Here is a 16,781-nt window from a genome sequence, read left to right as displayed (position 1 = left end):
ACCCCGGTTCAGCCAGCTAACTCCATCGCTGGCCATAGGGGGTGAACAACTCCCCCCTGTGGAGCGGGCGCGCAATTTGGGCGTCCTCCTAGATGCCCGGCTGTCTATGGATGACCATGTGGCAGCCGTGGCAAGGGGGGCGTTCCACCAGGTTCGCCTGGTGCGTCAATTGCGCCCCCTACTGGACCGGGATGCCCTACGCACGGTCACTCATGCGCTGGTGACGTCTCGCCTGGACTACTGCAATGCCCTCTACATGGGGCTTCCCTTGGGACGCATCCGAAGACTACAGCTAGTCCAGAACGCAGCCGCGCGGGTGATTATGGGGAGCTCAAGATACTCCCACGTGACACCTCTCCTACGCGAGCTGCACTGGCTGCCTGTGGTTTTTCGGGTGCGTTTCAAGGTATTGATTACCATCTTTAAAGCGCTCCATGGCACAGGACCCAGTTACCTGCGGAATCGTATCCTCCCGCACACATCCCTAAGACCAATCCGCTCTCACAGGGAGGGACTACTACTGGTGCCGTCCACTAGGCAGTGCCAGCGAGCGACGCCTAGGGGTAGGACCTTCTCTGTGATGGGCCCAACCCTCTGGAATGACCTCCCCCCCGACATTAGAACTACCACTGACTTCCGTTCCTTCCGTCAAAAATTAAAGACTCACCTGTTTCGATTAGCTGGCCTGGCACATTCTTAGTTTTTACCTCCCGATGGATATATTTTAATGGGTAATTTTGGGTAATATTTTAACTCTTGGGTTATTAGAGTTTTTAATGTATTATATTTATTATTCTACATACAGTCTTGTAACCTCCTCCACCTACGTATTTAATTATTTAACTGTTTTATGTATGTATTTTATAACGCATTTTAGTGACTGTACACCGCCCCGAGTCCCTTTCGGGAGAGGGGGCGGTCTATAAATACGAATAATAAATAAAATAAATAAAATAAAATAATATTGTGTCCAAAGTTCTGTGCTAAAAAAACTTTTTTTTTAATTACCTCTTCAAAATCTGGGTTCGTTTTATACTCTGGCACGTCTTATACCCCGAAAAATACGGTAACTGAGGTTGGCTGAACAAGGACCTCATGACCTTCTTTAACCAAGCTCTGGCTGGATGAGGACTTCTACAAGAGACATGGCAGGTGACATCAGATGGGAATGAGTGCGGCAAAACCTGAGGTTTACTTCAGCATTACTTCCATCTCAGATGCTTTCCTGAGCATCTGTTCAGATGCAACCACAGATAGCTAGGAGGAACATTGGTCCACCTTGTGGCTCTGCTTCTTTACAAGTCATTCTCCCCTCTGTTCTTGGCCAAATTAACAAAGAAGTGATTACAGATAGCAGACTGTGTGATTTCAAACAACCTGCTGATGCTCATATATCTAATCAGCTTCTTTGGCTTTCTGTGCAAATTGACCACATATATCCATCTGTCAGTCCTGTAGTTATGTTCCTTTAAGAGTCTTTGGCCTGCCACACTTTCTTATTATTTTCCTATGCTGTTTCATTAGTGTAGTAATTGGGAGGGGGGAATAGAAAGGAGTAGAATTGTGGAATGTGTTGTTGTCATTCTTTCTAGAAGCCCAAGGTCATCTTTTGTCTCTGCACCTCTGCACCTGACCGGAACCAGCTGGGTGGAGATGCCAGCGTGGAAGAAGAAGATTAGATCATTTGATGGATTTATGGGTGTGGGGAAAAGATCATGAACTTTCAACTGGGTGGAATCCCAGGAAGTTTTCAGATTTGGGATTTCCACCGATGTGCCAACATGCCTGTCTTATTGAATTGGAACTTTAAGGATAGCTCTGACTTGGACTCTGATTTAATTCTGCATGATATTTGGAGCGCTGACACCGATTTGACACCCCTGCTGTAGAGTGTCAACCGCCCAAGCCAAGAACTCAGCGTAAAGAAAATATCAAACCAAGGATGGAAATGGGTGACGTATTGTAGGAAGTTAGCACCTATCCCTCTCCTAGAAGAATGAAATATCCTAAGAAATATTGCACAGTTCAATGCCAACATGTCTGTCTTATTAAATTGGAACTTTAAGGATAGCTCTGACTTGGACCCTGATTTAATTCTGCATGATATTTGGAACGCTTACACCATACTTTAAAAGTGCTCAATAGAAAATTTCAGCAGACTCATAAAATAGGAAGGAATTCAATCGAATAGAATAGAATAGAACAGAACAGAATAGAATAGAACAGAACAGAAGAGAACAGAAGAGAACAGAACAGAATAGAATAGAATAGAGTGGAATAGAATAGAATAGAATAGAATAGAATAGAATAGAATTCTTTATTGGCCAAGTGTGATTGGACACAAGGAATTTGTCTTTAGTGCATGTGCTCTCAGGGTACATAAAAAGAATCATAAGGTACAACACTTAATGATCGTCATAGGGTACAAATAAGCAATCAGGAAACAATCAATATCAATATCAATCGTAAGGATACAAGCAACAGAGTTTCAGCAATACAGTCATAAGTGAGAGGAGATGGTTGGTAGGAACAATGAGAAGATTAATAGTAATAGTAATGCAGACTTAGTAAACAGTTTGACAGTGTTGATGGAATTATTTGTTTAGCATAATGATGGCGTTTGGAGAAAAAACTGTCCTTGTGTCTAGTTGTTCTTGGTGTGCAGTGCTCTATAGCGTCGTTTGGAGGGTAGGAGTTGAAACAATTTATGTCCAGGATTGAGGGGTCTGTAAATATTTTCACACCCCTCTTTTTGACTTGTGCAGTATATCAGTGACGTGCGGTGAGGTTTATGGTTGGTGAGGCTGGTGACGTCATCAGGAAGGCGGGGAATGGGACCATGTGTGCTGGAGGCTGAGGCTGCCTAAGCTTCCAGCACACGTGATCCCATTCCCCGTCTTCCTGAGTGTGCTCTGCCGGCTCGCGCTCCGCAGTCCTCGAAAGCGACTGGGGAATGCCGAGAACCTTCCTGCCTCTGCTGGACTTTGCGCGCTCCTTGCGACTGATATTGGAGTCGCGAGGAGTGCGTGAAATCCAGCAGAGGCAGGAAGGTTCTCATCGTTCCCCAGTCGCTTTCGTGGCTTCGTCATCCGGGAGCGCTGACAACATTTCTGCTTCCGCAGCTCGCGAGCGTGGACGGACGGAGGTAGCCAGAGTGGCGCCGAGGCAGTCCGGTGGGCGAGTGACCGAGGATCAGGCTGCCTGATTCTCCATCCCTCGATCGCTCGCTTTTTCGTCCACCTGGACCGCCTTGGTGGTGCTCTGGCAACATCCGTCTGGCCGCGCCCAGGAGTTGCAGAGGCAAAAATGTTGTCGGCGCTCCCAGATGACGAAGCAACGAAAGCAACTGGGGAACAACAAGAACCTTCCCCCAGTCGCTTTCGTGGCTTCGTCATCCGGGAGCGCCGACAACATTTCTGCCTCCGCAGCTCCCGGGCGCGGCCGGACGAATGTATATAATATTATATATATATATATAGTATATAATATTATATACTATTATTTCATGAAGAGAGGTGAGGCCCTGCCTCCCCTGCCTCCCCTGACTGCATGTCCCTGCACTATATAGGTTTTCGATGGAAGGCAGGTTGGAACAGAGATGGAAAGATAACATAAATCTGAATATTAATTGTGTTTTTTAAAATCTAAAAAAATGTGGGTTTTTTTGCTTTATCATTTTTATTTTTTTTATTAGATAAAATAGAAAGAAGAAAAGAATATAGATAATTAAGGGAGGGAAAAAGAATGGGGAAAAGGGTGTGTGAGACACAAGGGGAAAGAGAAAAAGAACGAAAAGGTGACATTACTTCCTAGCACAGTACAAGATAAATCAACCTCAATGTTTTGCTTTTACACATTAATATATAACTAGCCATTTCCATAACATCAAATATTTCTAATCAACAAAACAATGATCAAAGTTTTATTTTTTTCTTCACAAGCACAAATTCCGGAAGTGATACCCCAAATAAGAACATGTTTTCCTCTTTAGATGCCCGGCTGTCTATGGATGACCAAGTGGCAGCCGTGGCAAGGGGGGCGTTCCACCAGGTTCGCCTGGTGTGCCAATTGCACCCCCTATTGGACCGGGATGCCCTTCGCACAGTCACTCATGCACTGGTGACGTCCCGTCTGGATTACTGTAATGCTCTCTACATGGGGCTTCCCTTGAGATGCACCCGGAGACTGCAGTTGGTCCAGAACGGCGCCGCGTGGGCAGTTATGGGGAGTACGAGGTACTCCCATGTGACACCTCTCCTGCGCAAGCTGCACTGGCTTCCTGTGGCCTTCCGGGTGCGTTTCAAGGTGTTGATCACCATCTTTAAAGCGCTCCATGGCACGGGACCTAGTTATTTGCGGGATCGTATCCTGCCCCATACATCCCTGCGACCAATCCGCTCTCACAGAGAGGGACTCCTCCAGGTGCCGTCCACTAAGCAATGCCAGAGGGCGGCGCAGAGGGGAAGGGCCTTCTCTGTGATGGGCGCAGCCCTCTGGAATGACCTCCCCCCCGACATTAGGACAACTACCGATCTCCGCTCCTTCCGCACGAAACTTAAGACCCACCTGTTCCAACTAGCTGGCCTGGCTTAAATTACAACTACATTTTCTAATCCCCCCTGGACAATTTTAAATTTAAATTAACTGATTTTTTGGGTATTTTAATCGTTTTAAATTTTATTGTGTTGTTTTAAACTTATGATTATTTATTTATTTATGAATTGTACAATGTTTTGATTGGCATTTATTTGTATATTGAGTTGTACGCCGCCCCGAGTCCCTTGGTGGAGAGGGTGCGGCCTATAAATTGAATTAAAAAATAATAAATAATAAAATAAATTAAATAATCATGCTAACCTTTCCTGCTTTATTTTCCTTGCTAAAGAAATAATGCTCATTTCTATTTGTATTTCCAACCCTATGTGTAGAAAGCTATTCACACATGCCTTGTAGGAGACAGTGTGGAATGTCAGATAGTAGTGCAGGAAAAGTCTAATGAGACACAGTGGAGAGGTTGATTTGATGGAATTCTTCTTCCTCTGTGTCAAAGACCGTAGAGCTCATAGAAGCTGGCTGAAAAAGAACTTTGTCAACAACTGTTTTTCAAGGTCTGGTTGGATGAGAACTTCTCTAGGAGAAGAAGAAAGCAGCATCTAAAGGGAATGGTTGCTCTTTAAACTGTAGGCTTCCTTCAAAATTGCTTACATCTCAGGTGCTTTCCTGGGCATCTGCTCAAGCTTTCTCTTGAAACCACCTGCAGGTGGAAGGACCAGGGATCCAACTTATGATACTGATTCTTTACACCTCTAAGCAAATCATCTTTAACTCCTAGATTAAGTAGGACACAGTGCAAGACTCATCCCCAAACTTCCCATGAGCTCCTTGTGGCTTTCTATGAAAATTGACTAGCTATATCCATACTTTTAAGAGTGGTCAGTAGAAACTTTCAATAGATCCATAAAACACCTCAGATTTCCATCCTGAAATGATGGTGTAAACTTGACAAAAGAAAAACCAGTTGCCTCCTGAAAGAGGACCTTTGGGACAACCATGGAGGACTGGATGAGAATCTCTACAGACCTTTAGCTATACAATTTGGGATGAATATCCTTTTGAATGGTGTGAGAGTAGGAATGCAGACTACAGGAACCATGGGGCACTACTCAGGTGACCCTGAGGAAACCTCCAAGCGGCCTCAATGACTATCTAAAAGGATGCCAATGACCAGCTGTCTGCAAGGAACATAAATCCTTCAATTCCTCACGGTCGTGTCAGACCTGAAGAAGCTTCTTGGATGAGAAGCAAAACATCCTCAAAAGAAAAAAAAACAAGAAAGTCCCGTTGCCTCCTTAAAAAAAAATCCACCTTTGGGACAACTATGATCTGGATGACTGAGAATCTCTACAGACCTTTAAACTTGACAATGCACCAGGGGTGGGTTCCTGCCAGTTCTAACCTCTTCTATAGAAGAGGTTCCACAAATCTACGGTGCTGTTTAGAACCGGTTCCAGCCCCCTCCCACCTGCCCGTCCACACCACGCTTGCCCTGCCCACCGCTCACTGATTGGCTGGCTCACCAATCACCCCACCCACCTCTAAGAGTCCTATCTAAACCTTAAAGTCTTAAAGCTGTCAAGTTTGAACATCCCTGGGGTTTTTCTTCTAAAGGGTTAGGGGTGCAAGGGTCTTGTCATACTTCCATCAGCCAGCATTTACATCCAGATATGGACTATTTCCATCAGCCTATCCCCCTGCCTGGACTATCTTCTTGCCAAGACCATCCCCTTAATGGGAACTGTGGCCACTGATACATCTACAGCTCCCACTTGACGAACTTGGCCCTGTCTAATCATGTTATATACGAGGCTAGACCTACTACAGCTACGAGATTCCCCCCTCTCGCAGCTATGGCCTCCTGCCCTTTCAAGGGCCCACCTTGAGGACGGGTTCATTAACCCAGAGAGGTGGAGGAAGCGCACGTTAAGGGGTTTTTTAATTAAATGTTTTTTAAAAGTTGTAAGGGGTTATAAGGATGGGGGGGGGAGGGGTAGTAGGGATGGGGGGGGGGAACCGGTTAGGAGGGATGGAAGAGCCAGGCACCTAGGTGTGGTCGAAAGAGGAGGGAGCGGAGTGGGGGAGGAGAGGGAAGATAGCATTCCTGTGCAGGGCTCCTTAATACCAACGGTCGTGGGGAGGGGCAGGTGCGAGGACAGTTTAAGAGCGGGTAGTCGGTTGGGAGACCGGGGTTTTTGGTCATTCCCGGTCGTTTGTACCAACCCCTGCATACTAGGTGGTCAGGATCTACAGACCCAAGGCCTGAGACTGCTGTTATGCAACGCGAGGTCCGTTGTTAATAAGGCCCCCCTCATCCACGATCTAATTTTGGAGGGGGAGCCGGACCTCGCCGGAATAACCGAGACCTGGTTGGGCCACGAGGGAGGTCTACCCCTTGTGGAAATGTGCCCGCCAGGTTATCGAGCATTTCACCAGCCTCGGGCCCAGGGAAGGGGCGGCGGGGTAGCAGTGATTATCCGGGAAGACTTAGAGCCGAGAGAGTTCACCGTGCCGCAGACATCCGGGTGTGAGTCCCTCGTCGTGAGATGGGGCCCAGGGAGGCAGTTGGGCCTGCTGATAGTATACCTGGCTCCTCGCTATACTTCAGCGGCCCTGCCCGAACTCCTTGAGCTGATCTCATCGGTGGCGGTTGAGACCCCCAAACTTTTAGTGATGGGGGATTTTAATCTGCCGTCGATGGGAGAAGAGTCTGAGGGGGTTCGGGAGTTCATGGCTTCCATGACAGCCATGGACCTGACCCAGTTAATTCAGGGCCCTACTCACGAGGGAGGCCACACCCTGGACCTTGTTTTCGTCTCTGGCCAGTGGACGAGTGATCTGGGAAGAGGGGATCTAGACATTATTCCCCTGTCATGGTCGGATCACTCACTTCTCCGGCTGGACTTCCCTGGTGCTACCCCCCGCCGCGAGGAGGCGGAACTGGAAGGTATTAGATGGTTCCGCCCCAAGCGCCTGATGGAACCGGATAGGTTCCAGACGGAACTTGGGCCACCTCCTGTGGACCTGACCCGCCCCCGAGTGGAGGACCTGGTAGACGCATGGAATAGTGCGACTACCGGGGCCCTAGACCGGGTGGCGCCTTTGCGGCCTCTCCTGCGGCGACGAACCACCCTGGCACCTTGGTTTACCGAGGAGCTAAGGGTGATGAAACGCCACAAGAGACGCCTAGAGAGTCGTTGGAGATCCTCCCGTTCCGAATTTGACCGAGCACAGGCACGAGCCTATTTGAAGACTTACCTTGTGGCATTAAGAGCGGCCAAACGTCAACATTGTGCCGCTCTTATTGCGTCTGCAGATAACCGCCCTGCCGCCCTGTTTCGGGTGACCCGCTCTCTCTTGTTTGAGAGCCCACGGGAAGCCCCACTACAGGGCAGAGCAGAGGAGTTTGGGAAATATCTACAGGACAAAGTCGCTCAAATCCGGACGGGATGGGCCCCTTTCAGTGGTTCAGTAGAGACGCCCGTGGCGAGTCTTGAGGGACCGCTTTGGGAGGAGTTTGACTCGGTTGCCATCGAGGATTTGGACAGGTTGCGTGGACGTCTGCGACCCACCACATGTTTATTGGACCCGTGTCCCTCCTGGCTTGTACTGGCATCCTGGGAGGTTACGCGTGACTGGCTCCTTGGCCTGGTGAACGCCTCGCTAGGTGAGGGGTCTCTTCCGGCCGCCTTGAAAGAGGCGGTGGTGAGGCCCCTGCTCAAGAAGCCTTCCCTGGACCCAACGGACCTAGTCAATTATCGTCCAGTCTCCAACCTTCCTTTTTTAGCGAAGGTTGTAGAGAGTGTGGTGGTACAGCAGTTCCCACGTCACCTGGAGGAAAATGATTATCTAGACCCGCGCCAGTCCGGCTTCCGACCCGGGCACAGCACGGAGACGGCCTTGGTCGCATTGGTTGATGATCTCTGGAGGGCCAGAGATAGGGGTTGTTCCTCTATCCTGGTCCTATTAGATCTCTCGGCGGCTTTCGATACCATCGACCATGGTATCCTGTTGCACCGGCTAGAGGGGCTAGGAGTCAGGGGCACCGTTTTACGGTGGTTTGGCTCCTACCTCTCTGATCGGACGCAACGTGTGTTGGCAGGGGAGCAGAGTTCGACCCGGAGGCCACTCACATGTGGAGTGCCACAGGGATCGGTGCTCTCGCCTCTCCTGTTCAACACATATATGAAACCGCTGGGCGAGATCATCCGTGGTTTTGGGGTGGGATATCATCTGTATGCTGATGATACTCAGCTATACATTTCCACCCCGAACCACCCCAATGAGGCCGCCGAAATGATGTCCCGGTGTCTGGAGGCCGTACGGGTCTGGATGGATGGCAACCGACTAAAACTCAACCCTTCCAAGACGGAGTGGCTGTGGCTTCCGGCCTCCCGGTTCAACCAGGTGCTTCCATCTCTGGCCATCGGGGGCGTCCAACTAGCCCCCATGGAACAGGTGCGCAATTTGGGCGTCCTCCTGGATGCCCGGCTGTCCATGGATGATCATGTAACAGCCGTGGCAAGGGGGGCGTTCCATCAGGTTCGCCTGATGCGCCAATTGCGCCCCTTATTGGACCGGGATGCCCTACGCACAGTCACCCATGCGCTAGTGACGTCTCGCCTGGATTACTGCAATGCTCTCTACATGGGGCTTCCCTTGAGATGCACTCGGAGACTACAGTTGGTCCAGAATGCGGCCGCGCGGGTGATTATGGGGAGGACTAGATACTCCCCTGTAACACCTCTCCTGCGCGAGCTGCACTGGCTTCCTGTGGTCTACCGAGTGCGTTTCAAGGTTTTGATTATGATCTTTAAAGCGCTTCATGGCACAGGGCCTAGTTATATGCAGGATCGCATCCTGCCCCACACATCCCTACGACCAATTCGCTCACACAGAGAGGGACTTCTCCGGGTGCCGTCCGCCAAACAGTGCCGGGGGGCGACACCCAGGAGCAGAGCCTTCTCTGTGATGGGCCCAGCCCTGTGGAATGACCTCCCCCGTGACATCAGGATCACTTCCGATCTCCGCTCCTTCCGTGTACAGCTGAAGACCCACCTCTTTCAATTATCTGGCCTGGCTCAATCGTAACTTTTCTCTTATTCCTCCTAACTGTTTTTTTAAATTGTCTTTAAATATTAATTCTTAATTGCATATTGGGTTTTTACAATTGGGGTATTTTAATGCTGATTTTTAACTGTTTAACTGATGAAATTTGTTACCTCCTCCGTATATGTGTGTTTTGTATTTATGTACGTTTATGTGCTGTTATTTATCTTCCATGTTTTATGCTCCATTGTACGCCGCCCCGAGTCCTACTTGGAAAGGGAGCGGCTAATAAATCCAAATTATTATTATTATTATTATTATTATTGTAACTTGACAGCTTTAAGACTTGCACACTTCAATGCCAGAGTTCCTGAGCCAACATGACTGGAGGAGGAATTCTGGGAGCTGAAGTCCACAAGTCTTAAAGCTGTCAAGTTTGAACACCCCTGGGTTTTTTTTTTCCTAAAGGATTAGGGGTGCAAGGGTCTTGTAACTTGACAGCTTTAAGACTTGCGTGCTTGAAATGCCAGAGTTTCTGAGCCAACATTTTGGTTGCTAAGCAAGAGCGTTGTTAAGTGAGTGTTTCACCACATTTTACAAGTTGGCCATGCCCACCCAGTCACATGACTGCCAAGCCACTCCAACCTGGTCATACGGCCAGCAAGCCACTCCCGCAAAGCAGGCCACACCTACAGAAGAAGTTCTTTAAAAAATTTGAAACCCACCACTGCAGTGCACCATGTTTCTTTATAAAACATAAAAGGTAGACGTACTTCATATGGTCTATTCTGGATTCCCACTAAAGAGCTTCACCAGAGCAGTTTTCATCTCCTTGTTCCTAAGTGTATATATCAATGGGTTCAACAAAGGGGTGATGGTGGTGTAGAACATGCTTACCACGCTATCCATGGAGTCATGAGAATCTGGCCTCAAATAACGATAAAACACAGGCAGGTAGTATACGAACACCACCGTTAGATGGGCAGTACACGTAGAGAAAGCTCGGTGTCGTCCTTCACTGCTACTAATTTTCAAAATGGCTGCAACGATGTAAACATAAGAGGCCAGGATGAGGACAAAGCAGGTCATTGCAATGAAACCCATGTCAACGATGATCATCAATTCACTGAGTTTTACATCAACACAAGCCAGCTTCAGAATGGATGGCACATCACAGAAGACATAGTCAACATAGTTGCTCTCTCCATAAGGCAAATGAAAGGTGAGTGACGTCAGAAATGAAGAGTTGAGGCTGCCTCCAATTATAGTACCCAAGGAGAGAATGAGACAGACCTTCCAACTCATGATGTTGACATAGTGGAGTGGTTTACAAATGGCCAAGAAGCGGTCATAAGCCATCAAGGTGTAAAGAAAAGATTCTGCACATCCAAAAGAGTTCAGAAACAATACCTGTGTAACGCAACCGGCAAAGGAAATGACTCTCCCTCTGGAACTGAACCCTGCAATCACTTTGGGGACCACCACCGCTGAGAAGGCCATGTCCAGGACGGAGAGATGACAGAGGAACCAGTACATGGGCTTGTGCAGCTGAAGGTCAGAGATCACCACCAAGATAATGAGAGAATTTCCAGTAAGGGTGAGAGCAAACATGATTGAGAAGAATAGCAGCAAGGGTAGCTTGAACCCTTCTGGATATGGAAATCCAGAAAGGATAAAGTCATGTGGAGCGGATTGATTTGGACATTCCATGTGTCAGTTATTCTTCTATATACTTGATGTCTTTGATGATTGAGCTACTCTAAGAGGCCAGTTGTCTGGAGATATTTTCTACTGGATAGACATCCCTGACCGGTTCTGAGCATTTTGTAGGACTTGAATTCACTTACTATGCTGTGGTGATTTTGCCCCCCAGATCTGTAAAACAATGTTACATCATCCCCTTTCTGTCATATGTTATGGGGGCATTACATACAATACATGTTTAGAAAAATGTTAAATCAATATTCAATGTATTAGACAGAGTCCTATTATTTTTACTTTTTATTTCACATCTCTCTATCATCTATCTACCAAAATTGTGAGCAGGCCCTTTCACTAAGAAAGAGATGCTTCTAGGAAAACATCTTGAAGTGAAACTTATTTAGCAAATTCCCTTTGGCACTCCTGAATATCTACAAATTTAAAAAGTATTTGGCATCTATTACTATTTGCCTTACCATAATGTTGGATACCACTAGATATGGTCTGCAGAAGATACGAATAAGCGATATTCCAATCATTTCAATCATAAATCATAACAATCAATCATTGGACATAACACAATACTAAGGAGACCATGAATGCTGGAGAAGACTCCTGTGAGTCCCTTGGACTGCAAGGCGATCAAACCGGTCAGTCCTAAAGGAGATCAACCCCGACTGCTCTTTAAAAGGCCAGATCCTGAAGATAAAACTCAAATACTTTGGCCGCCTAATGAGAAGGAAGGACTCACTAGAGAAGAGCCTAATGCTGGGAAAGATGGAGGGCAAAAGAAGAAGGGGACGACAGAGAATGAGGTGGCTGGATGGAGTCACCGAAGCAGTCAGCGTGAGCTTCAATGGACTCCAGAGGATGGTAGAAGACAGGAAGGCCTGGAGGAACGTTGTCCATGGGGTCGTGATGGGTCGGAGACAACTTCACAACTAATAACAACAAGGAGACCATTCCATTTACTCAGTGGTTTCTGATTTTTAGTTTTATAACATGCAGTTCAATTGCTCTTGGGCATTTTATGAAAAGCAGACTGCCTTTTTTTCCAGTTGTAGCCAGGAGATCTTCAACCAAATTGAGAATGCTGATGTGTGTGTGTGTGTGTGACAGATGTTAAGGTTACTTTCCAAAATGATATCTGAGAGAATGAATGGCGTGAATAACAAAATAAGATTTCACAAATTCCAAAAATGGGATCAGCTGTTGTGAATTGTTGGCTTGTGGTCAGCTTTTGTGTTCTAGTTTTGTAAGATACTGCAAGTCTCATTGATTCCTCCTTCATTCGGATTAGATGTTCTCTCCCTTTCTCATCTACAGAAGATGCAGTATATTATGGAGATATTATGGATTCTTTGAAGATATGGACTCTCTGTTTGGAATGGAGAAGTAGACACTCATGTATCCTGCTGCAACATTGCTATATTTGTCCCGTGACATCTTTTAAATGTTGTGTGTTTATTGAACACAATGTCTTCATTACCCAGCATTGGGGAGAGGAATGACGTCGAGTGTTCCATCAAATTCCATTGAGTATTATTTTAGAATATTGCTAACTTAGCAGAAAGGCAAATATGATCTCCAGAAATTCAACTAGGGCACAATTATTTTCAGCAATAGATTAGGTTGAAAGTTCAGACGTAGAATAACTGAAGAGAACAATTAGTTATTGATCTAATTAATTATCCTCTACCCGTTTATAGCAATCCGAGTGTTTTATGATAGTTTTTACGGAAAGCTGGCAGTGATTTCCGATTTTCAGCAAAGCCAGGCCCATGGGGAATCATGGGTTCACTTAACGACTTTAGTATTCCCATAACAACCACTGCAAAAAGGGGTCGGTCATGAGGCTGAGCTGATTGGTGACCATTTTGACAGGCACTCCTCAACTTACGACCACAGTTGAGCCCAACATTTCTGTTGTTACGTGAGATATTCATTTAGTGCATTTTGCTCCATTTTACGACCTTTCTTGCCTTAGTTGTTAAGTGAATCACTGCAGTGGATAAGTAAGTAACCCTATTGTTAAGGGAACCTGGCTTCCCCGTGGACTTGGCTTGTCGCAAAAGGGGATTGTATCACCTTGGGACATAGTGATGGTCATAAATATGAACCATCTGAATTTTGATCATATGATCAAAGGTGTAACCATGTAAAACGGCCATAAGTCAGTGCCGTTGTAACTTTGAATGGTCAATACATGAACTGTTGTAAGTTGAGGACAATGTGTACAGTATGTCCAAAATTGGCAGGTGGTCAGGGTTCCAAAGAGCATCCAAAAGTAAATCAGAGTCCAAGGCAAAGTATTGCTCAAAGTTCCAATTTATTAAGAGAGCCTTGTTGGCACATCTGGGAAAATCCAAATCTGAAAGCTTCCCAGTTTTCCCGACCCGGTTGAAAGTTCAAGATCTTGCCCCCACACCCACAAGTCCATCACATGGTCCAATCTCCCACTGCCATGCTGGCAGTTCCACCCATCCAGTTCCAGTCAGGTGCAGAGGTGGGAAGACAAAGGATGACCTTGGCTTTATAGAAAGAATGTTGTTATGGCTACATCGCATCTCACTCCTACAATCCCCACTCCCATTTTCCCACAATAGAAAATGCATAGTAGAATAGCCATGATGGTTCTACTCTGAGGGCTACCTATTGTTAGTTGCTCATCAGCTAGCGCTAAATAGCTTGAAATAGATCTATACTAGTCTCCCTTTATTCATTTATCAGCACAAACACAACACACACACACACACACACAGACATATAATACATAATAGTCTATTAATATATTAATTTATCTACAATACCTCTTATGTCCATACATATGTATTTATACTTCCTTTATACATATTAGTCTACTAATGTACTAACGTATGTACAATACATCTTATATCTATCTATTTGTACAAGCTCAACCCGTCCAAGACTGAGTGGCTGTGGCTACCGGCGCCCCGGTTCAACCAGCTTACTCCATCACTGGCCATTGGGGGCGAACGTCTGGCCCCCGTGGATCGGGTACGCAATTTGGGCGTCCTTCTGGATACCCGGCTGTCCATGGATGACCATGTGACAGCCGTGGCCAGGGGGGCATTCCACCAGGTTCGCCTGGTGCGCCAATTGCGTCCCCTATTGGACCGGAGTGCCCTTCGCACAGTCACTCATGCGCTTGTGACGTCCCGGTTAGACTACTGTAATGCTCTCTACATGGGGCTCCCCTTGAGATGCACCCGAAGGCTGCAGCTGGTTCAGAATGCGGCCGCGCAGGCAGTCTCGGGAGTCTTTAGCTACTCCCACGTAACACCTCTCCTGCACGGGCTGCACTGGCTGCCTGTGGCTTTTCGGGTGTATTTCAAGGTGTTGACCATCATCTTTAAGGCGCTTCATGGCACAGGACCTAGTTATTTACGGGATCGTATCCTGCCCCATACATCCCTTCGACCGATTCGCTCACACAGAGAGGGACTCCTCCGGGTGCCGTCCACTAGGCTGTGCCAGCGGGCGACGCCCAGGGGAAGGGCCTTCTCTGTGATGGGCCCGACCCTCTGGAATGACCTTCCCCCCGACATTAGAATGACTACGGATCTCCGCTCCTTCCGTCAGAAACTTAAAACCCACCTATTCCAGCTAGCCGGCTTGGCCTAATTCCACCTTTCCCACCTCAGTTTTATTTCTAAATTTTTAGGATTGGTTTTAGGGTTCTGTTTTTAATTTTTATAAATTCGTACAGGGGTTGTTTAATTTGATTTTTAGCTATGTATATGATTGCTTGTATGTTTTTAAATTTATTCCTGTACACCGCCCCGAGTCCCTCCCGGGAGAGGGGGCGGTCTAGAAATCTAATAAATTATTAATTATTATTATTATTATATATTTCTTTTTATACATATCAGGTGCAGAGATGCGAAGACAAAGGATGACCTTGGCTTTCTAGAAAGAATTTTGTTATGGCTACATCGCATCTCACTCCTACAATCCCCACTCCCATTTTCCCACAATAGAAAATGCATAGTAGAATAGCCATGATGGTTCTACTCTGAGGGCTACCTATAGTTAGTTGCTGTAAAAACCGATGCTAAACCACCATAAGTAAATCATTATGCTCCAGAACGCATTCCTCTACAAGGAAATTCATGTGTCAGGGTTTCAAGTAACATCCCTAACGAAAGAAGATGCCAAAGCTTGAGTTTCCTCAAAGTTCCATTTTATTAGAGATGTCATATTGGCACATCGGGGAAAACTTGAATCTGAAAGTTTCCATGCTTTCCTCACCAAAAGAAAGTTCAAGTCCCTGCCCAGCACCCACATGTCCATCCCATGATCCAATCATAGTCCAATTGACAATTTAGAACAGTGGTTCTCAACCTTTCCAATGCCGCGACCCTTTAATACAGTTCCTGATGTTGTGGTGACCCCCGACCATAAAATTGGTGTCTTGGTTCCTAAGACCATCGAAAATAGGTGTTTTCCAATGGTCTTAGGTGACCCTTGTGAAAGGGTCATTTGATCCCCAAAGGGGTCCCGACCCACAGGTTGAGAACCCCTGATTAGGAAGAACGTCAGAATATAGTACTCAATTACTCCTCAAGCAAAGTTACTATGGAAAATAAAATCTTGGTTGTTGTTTTTTTTCTCGATAGAATTCTTGACATAATTTTCCGTAGGGGACTGCTGCACACAGATCTCTACATCCTTGACAAGAATATGCAGAACCATTGTCTATTTCAACACATTTTGCTCCTCAGAAAAATACTAGCGTTATTGTAAGAGTATCATGGTTGAGACCCAAAGGTGCTTTTTCAAGGGGCAACTTTTCTGATTTTCTGTTTTTTTTCTTTGAAGACATTTCGCCTCTCATCCAAGAAGCTTCTTCAGTTCTGACTGGATGGGGGGGGGGGAGCTGAAGAAGCTTCTTGGGTGAAAAGCAGGTGTTTTTTCCCCCCAGTTTTTTTAATACAATTATCATCTTTGCAACATTTCCACATTGGTATACCTCCGTTATACCATTTTTGTCCATACCTCTGTGTGTGTGTGTGTGTGTGTGTGTATTTGTGTTACAACCCCTGGTATGCCCAAATATGGGAGGGAGCTGACTACTCCCCCTTTCTATCATTCGGCTCATCACAAAGGACCATCCAGGCAGAAAACCATATTTTTATTTTCAATGTTGTCTTTTTATATTTGTGTTGTGTTTGTGCTGATAAATAAATAAAGGGAGACTAGTATAGATCTATTTCAAGCTATTTAGCTCTCATCAGCTAGCGCTAAATAGCTTGAAATAGATCTATACTAGTCTCCCTTTATTTATTTATCAGCACAAACACAACACACACACACACACATATAATACACAATAGTCTATTAATATATTAATTTATCTACAATACCTCTTATGTCCATACATATGTATTTATACTTCCTTTATACATATTAGTCTACTAATGTACTAACGTATCTACAATACATTTTATATCTAT

At 46.1% G+C, this 16,781-nt stretch overlaps 1 protein-coding gene across 1 annotated transcript; it reads right to left on the bottom strand.

Moving 5' to 3' along the window:
• Positions 1–10,386: 10,386 nt before the first annotated feature.
• Positions 10,387–11,214, bottom strand: LOC309401260 (olfactory receptor 10G6-like; the record flags this gene model as incomplete). The annotated part of the gene is made up of 1 exon (XM_081970323.1): positions 10,387–11,214. One exon carries the CDS (start codon positions 11,212–11,214, stop codon positions 10,387–10,389), a length of 828 nt encoding a protein of 275 aa, XP_081826449.1.
• Between the last annotated feature and the right edge of the window lie 5,567 nt (positions 11,215–16,781).

The sequence above is a fragment of the Natrix helvetica genome (genome assembly GCF_964273705.1).
Source record: "Natrix helvetica genome assembly, chromosome: Z".
Taxonomy (NCBI): domain Eukaryota; kingdom Metazoa; phylum Chordata; class Lepidosauria; order Squamata; family Natricidae; genus Natrix; species Natrix helvetica.
Note: the sequence above shows the minus strand (reverse complement) of the source record. Positions and strands in the feature narration are given on the sequence as shown.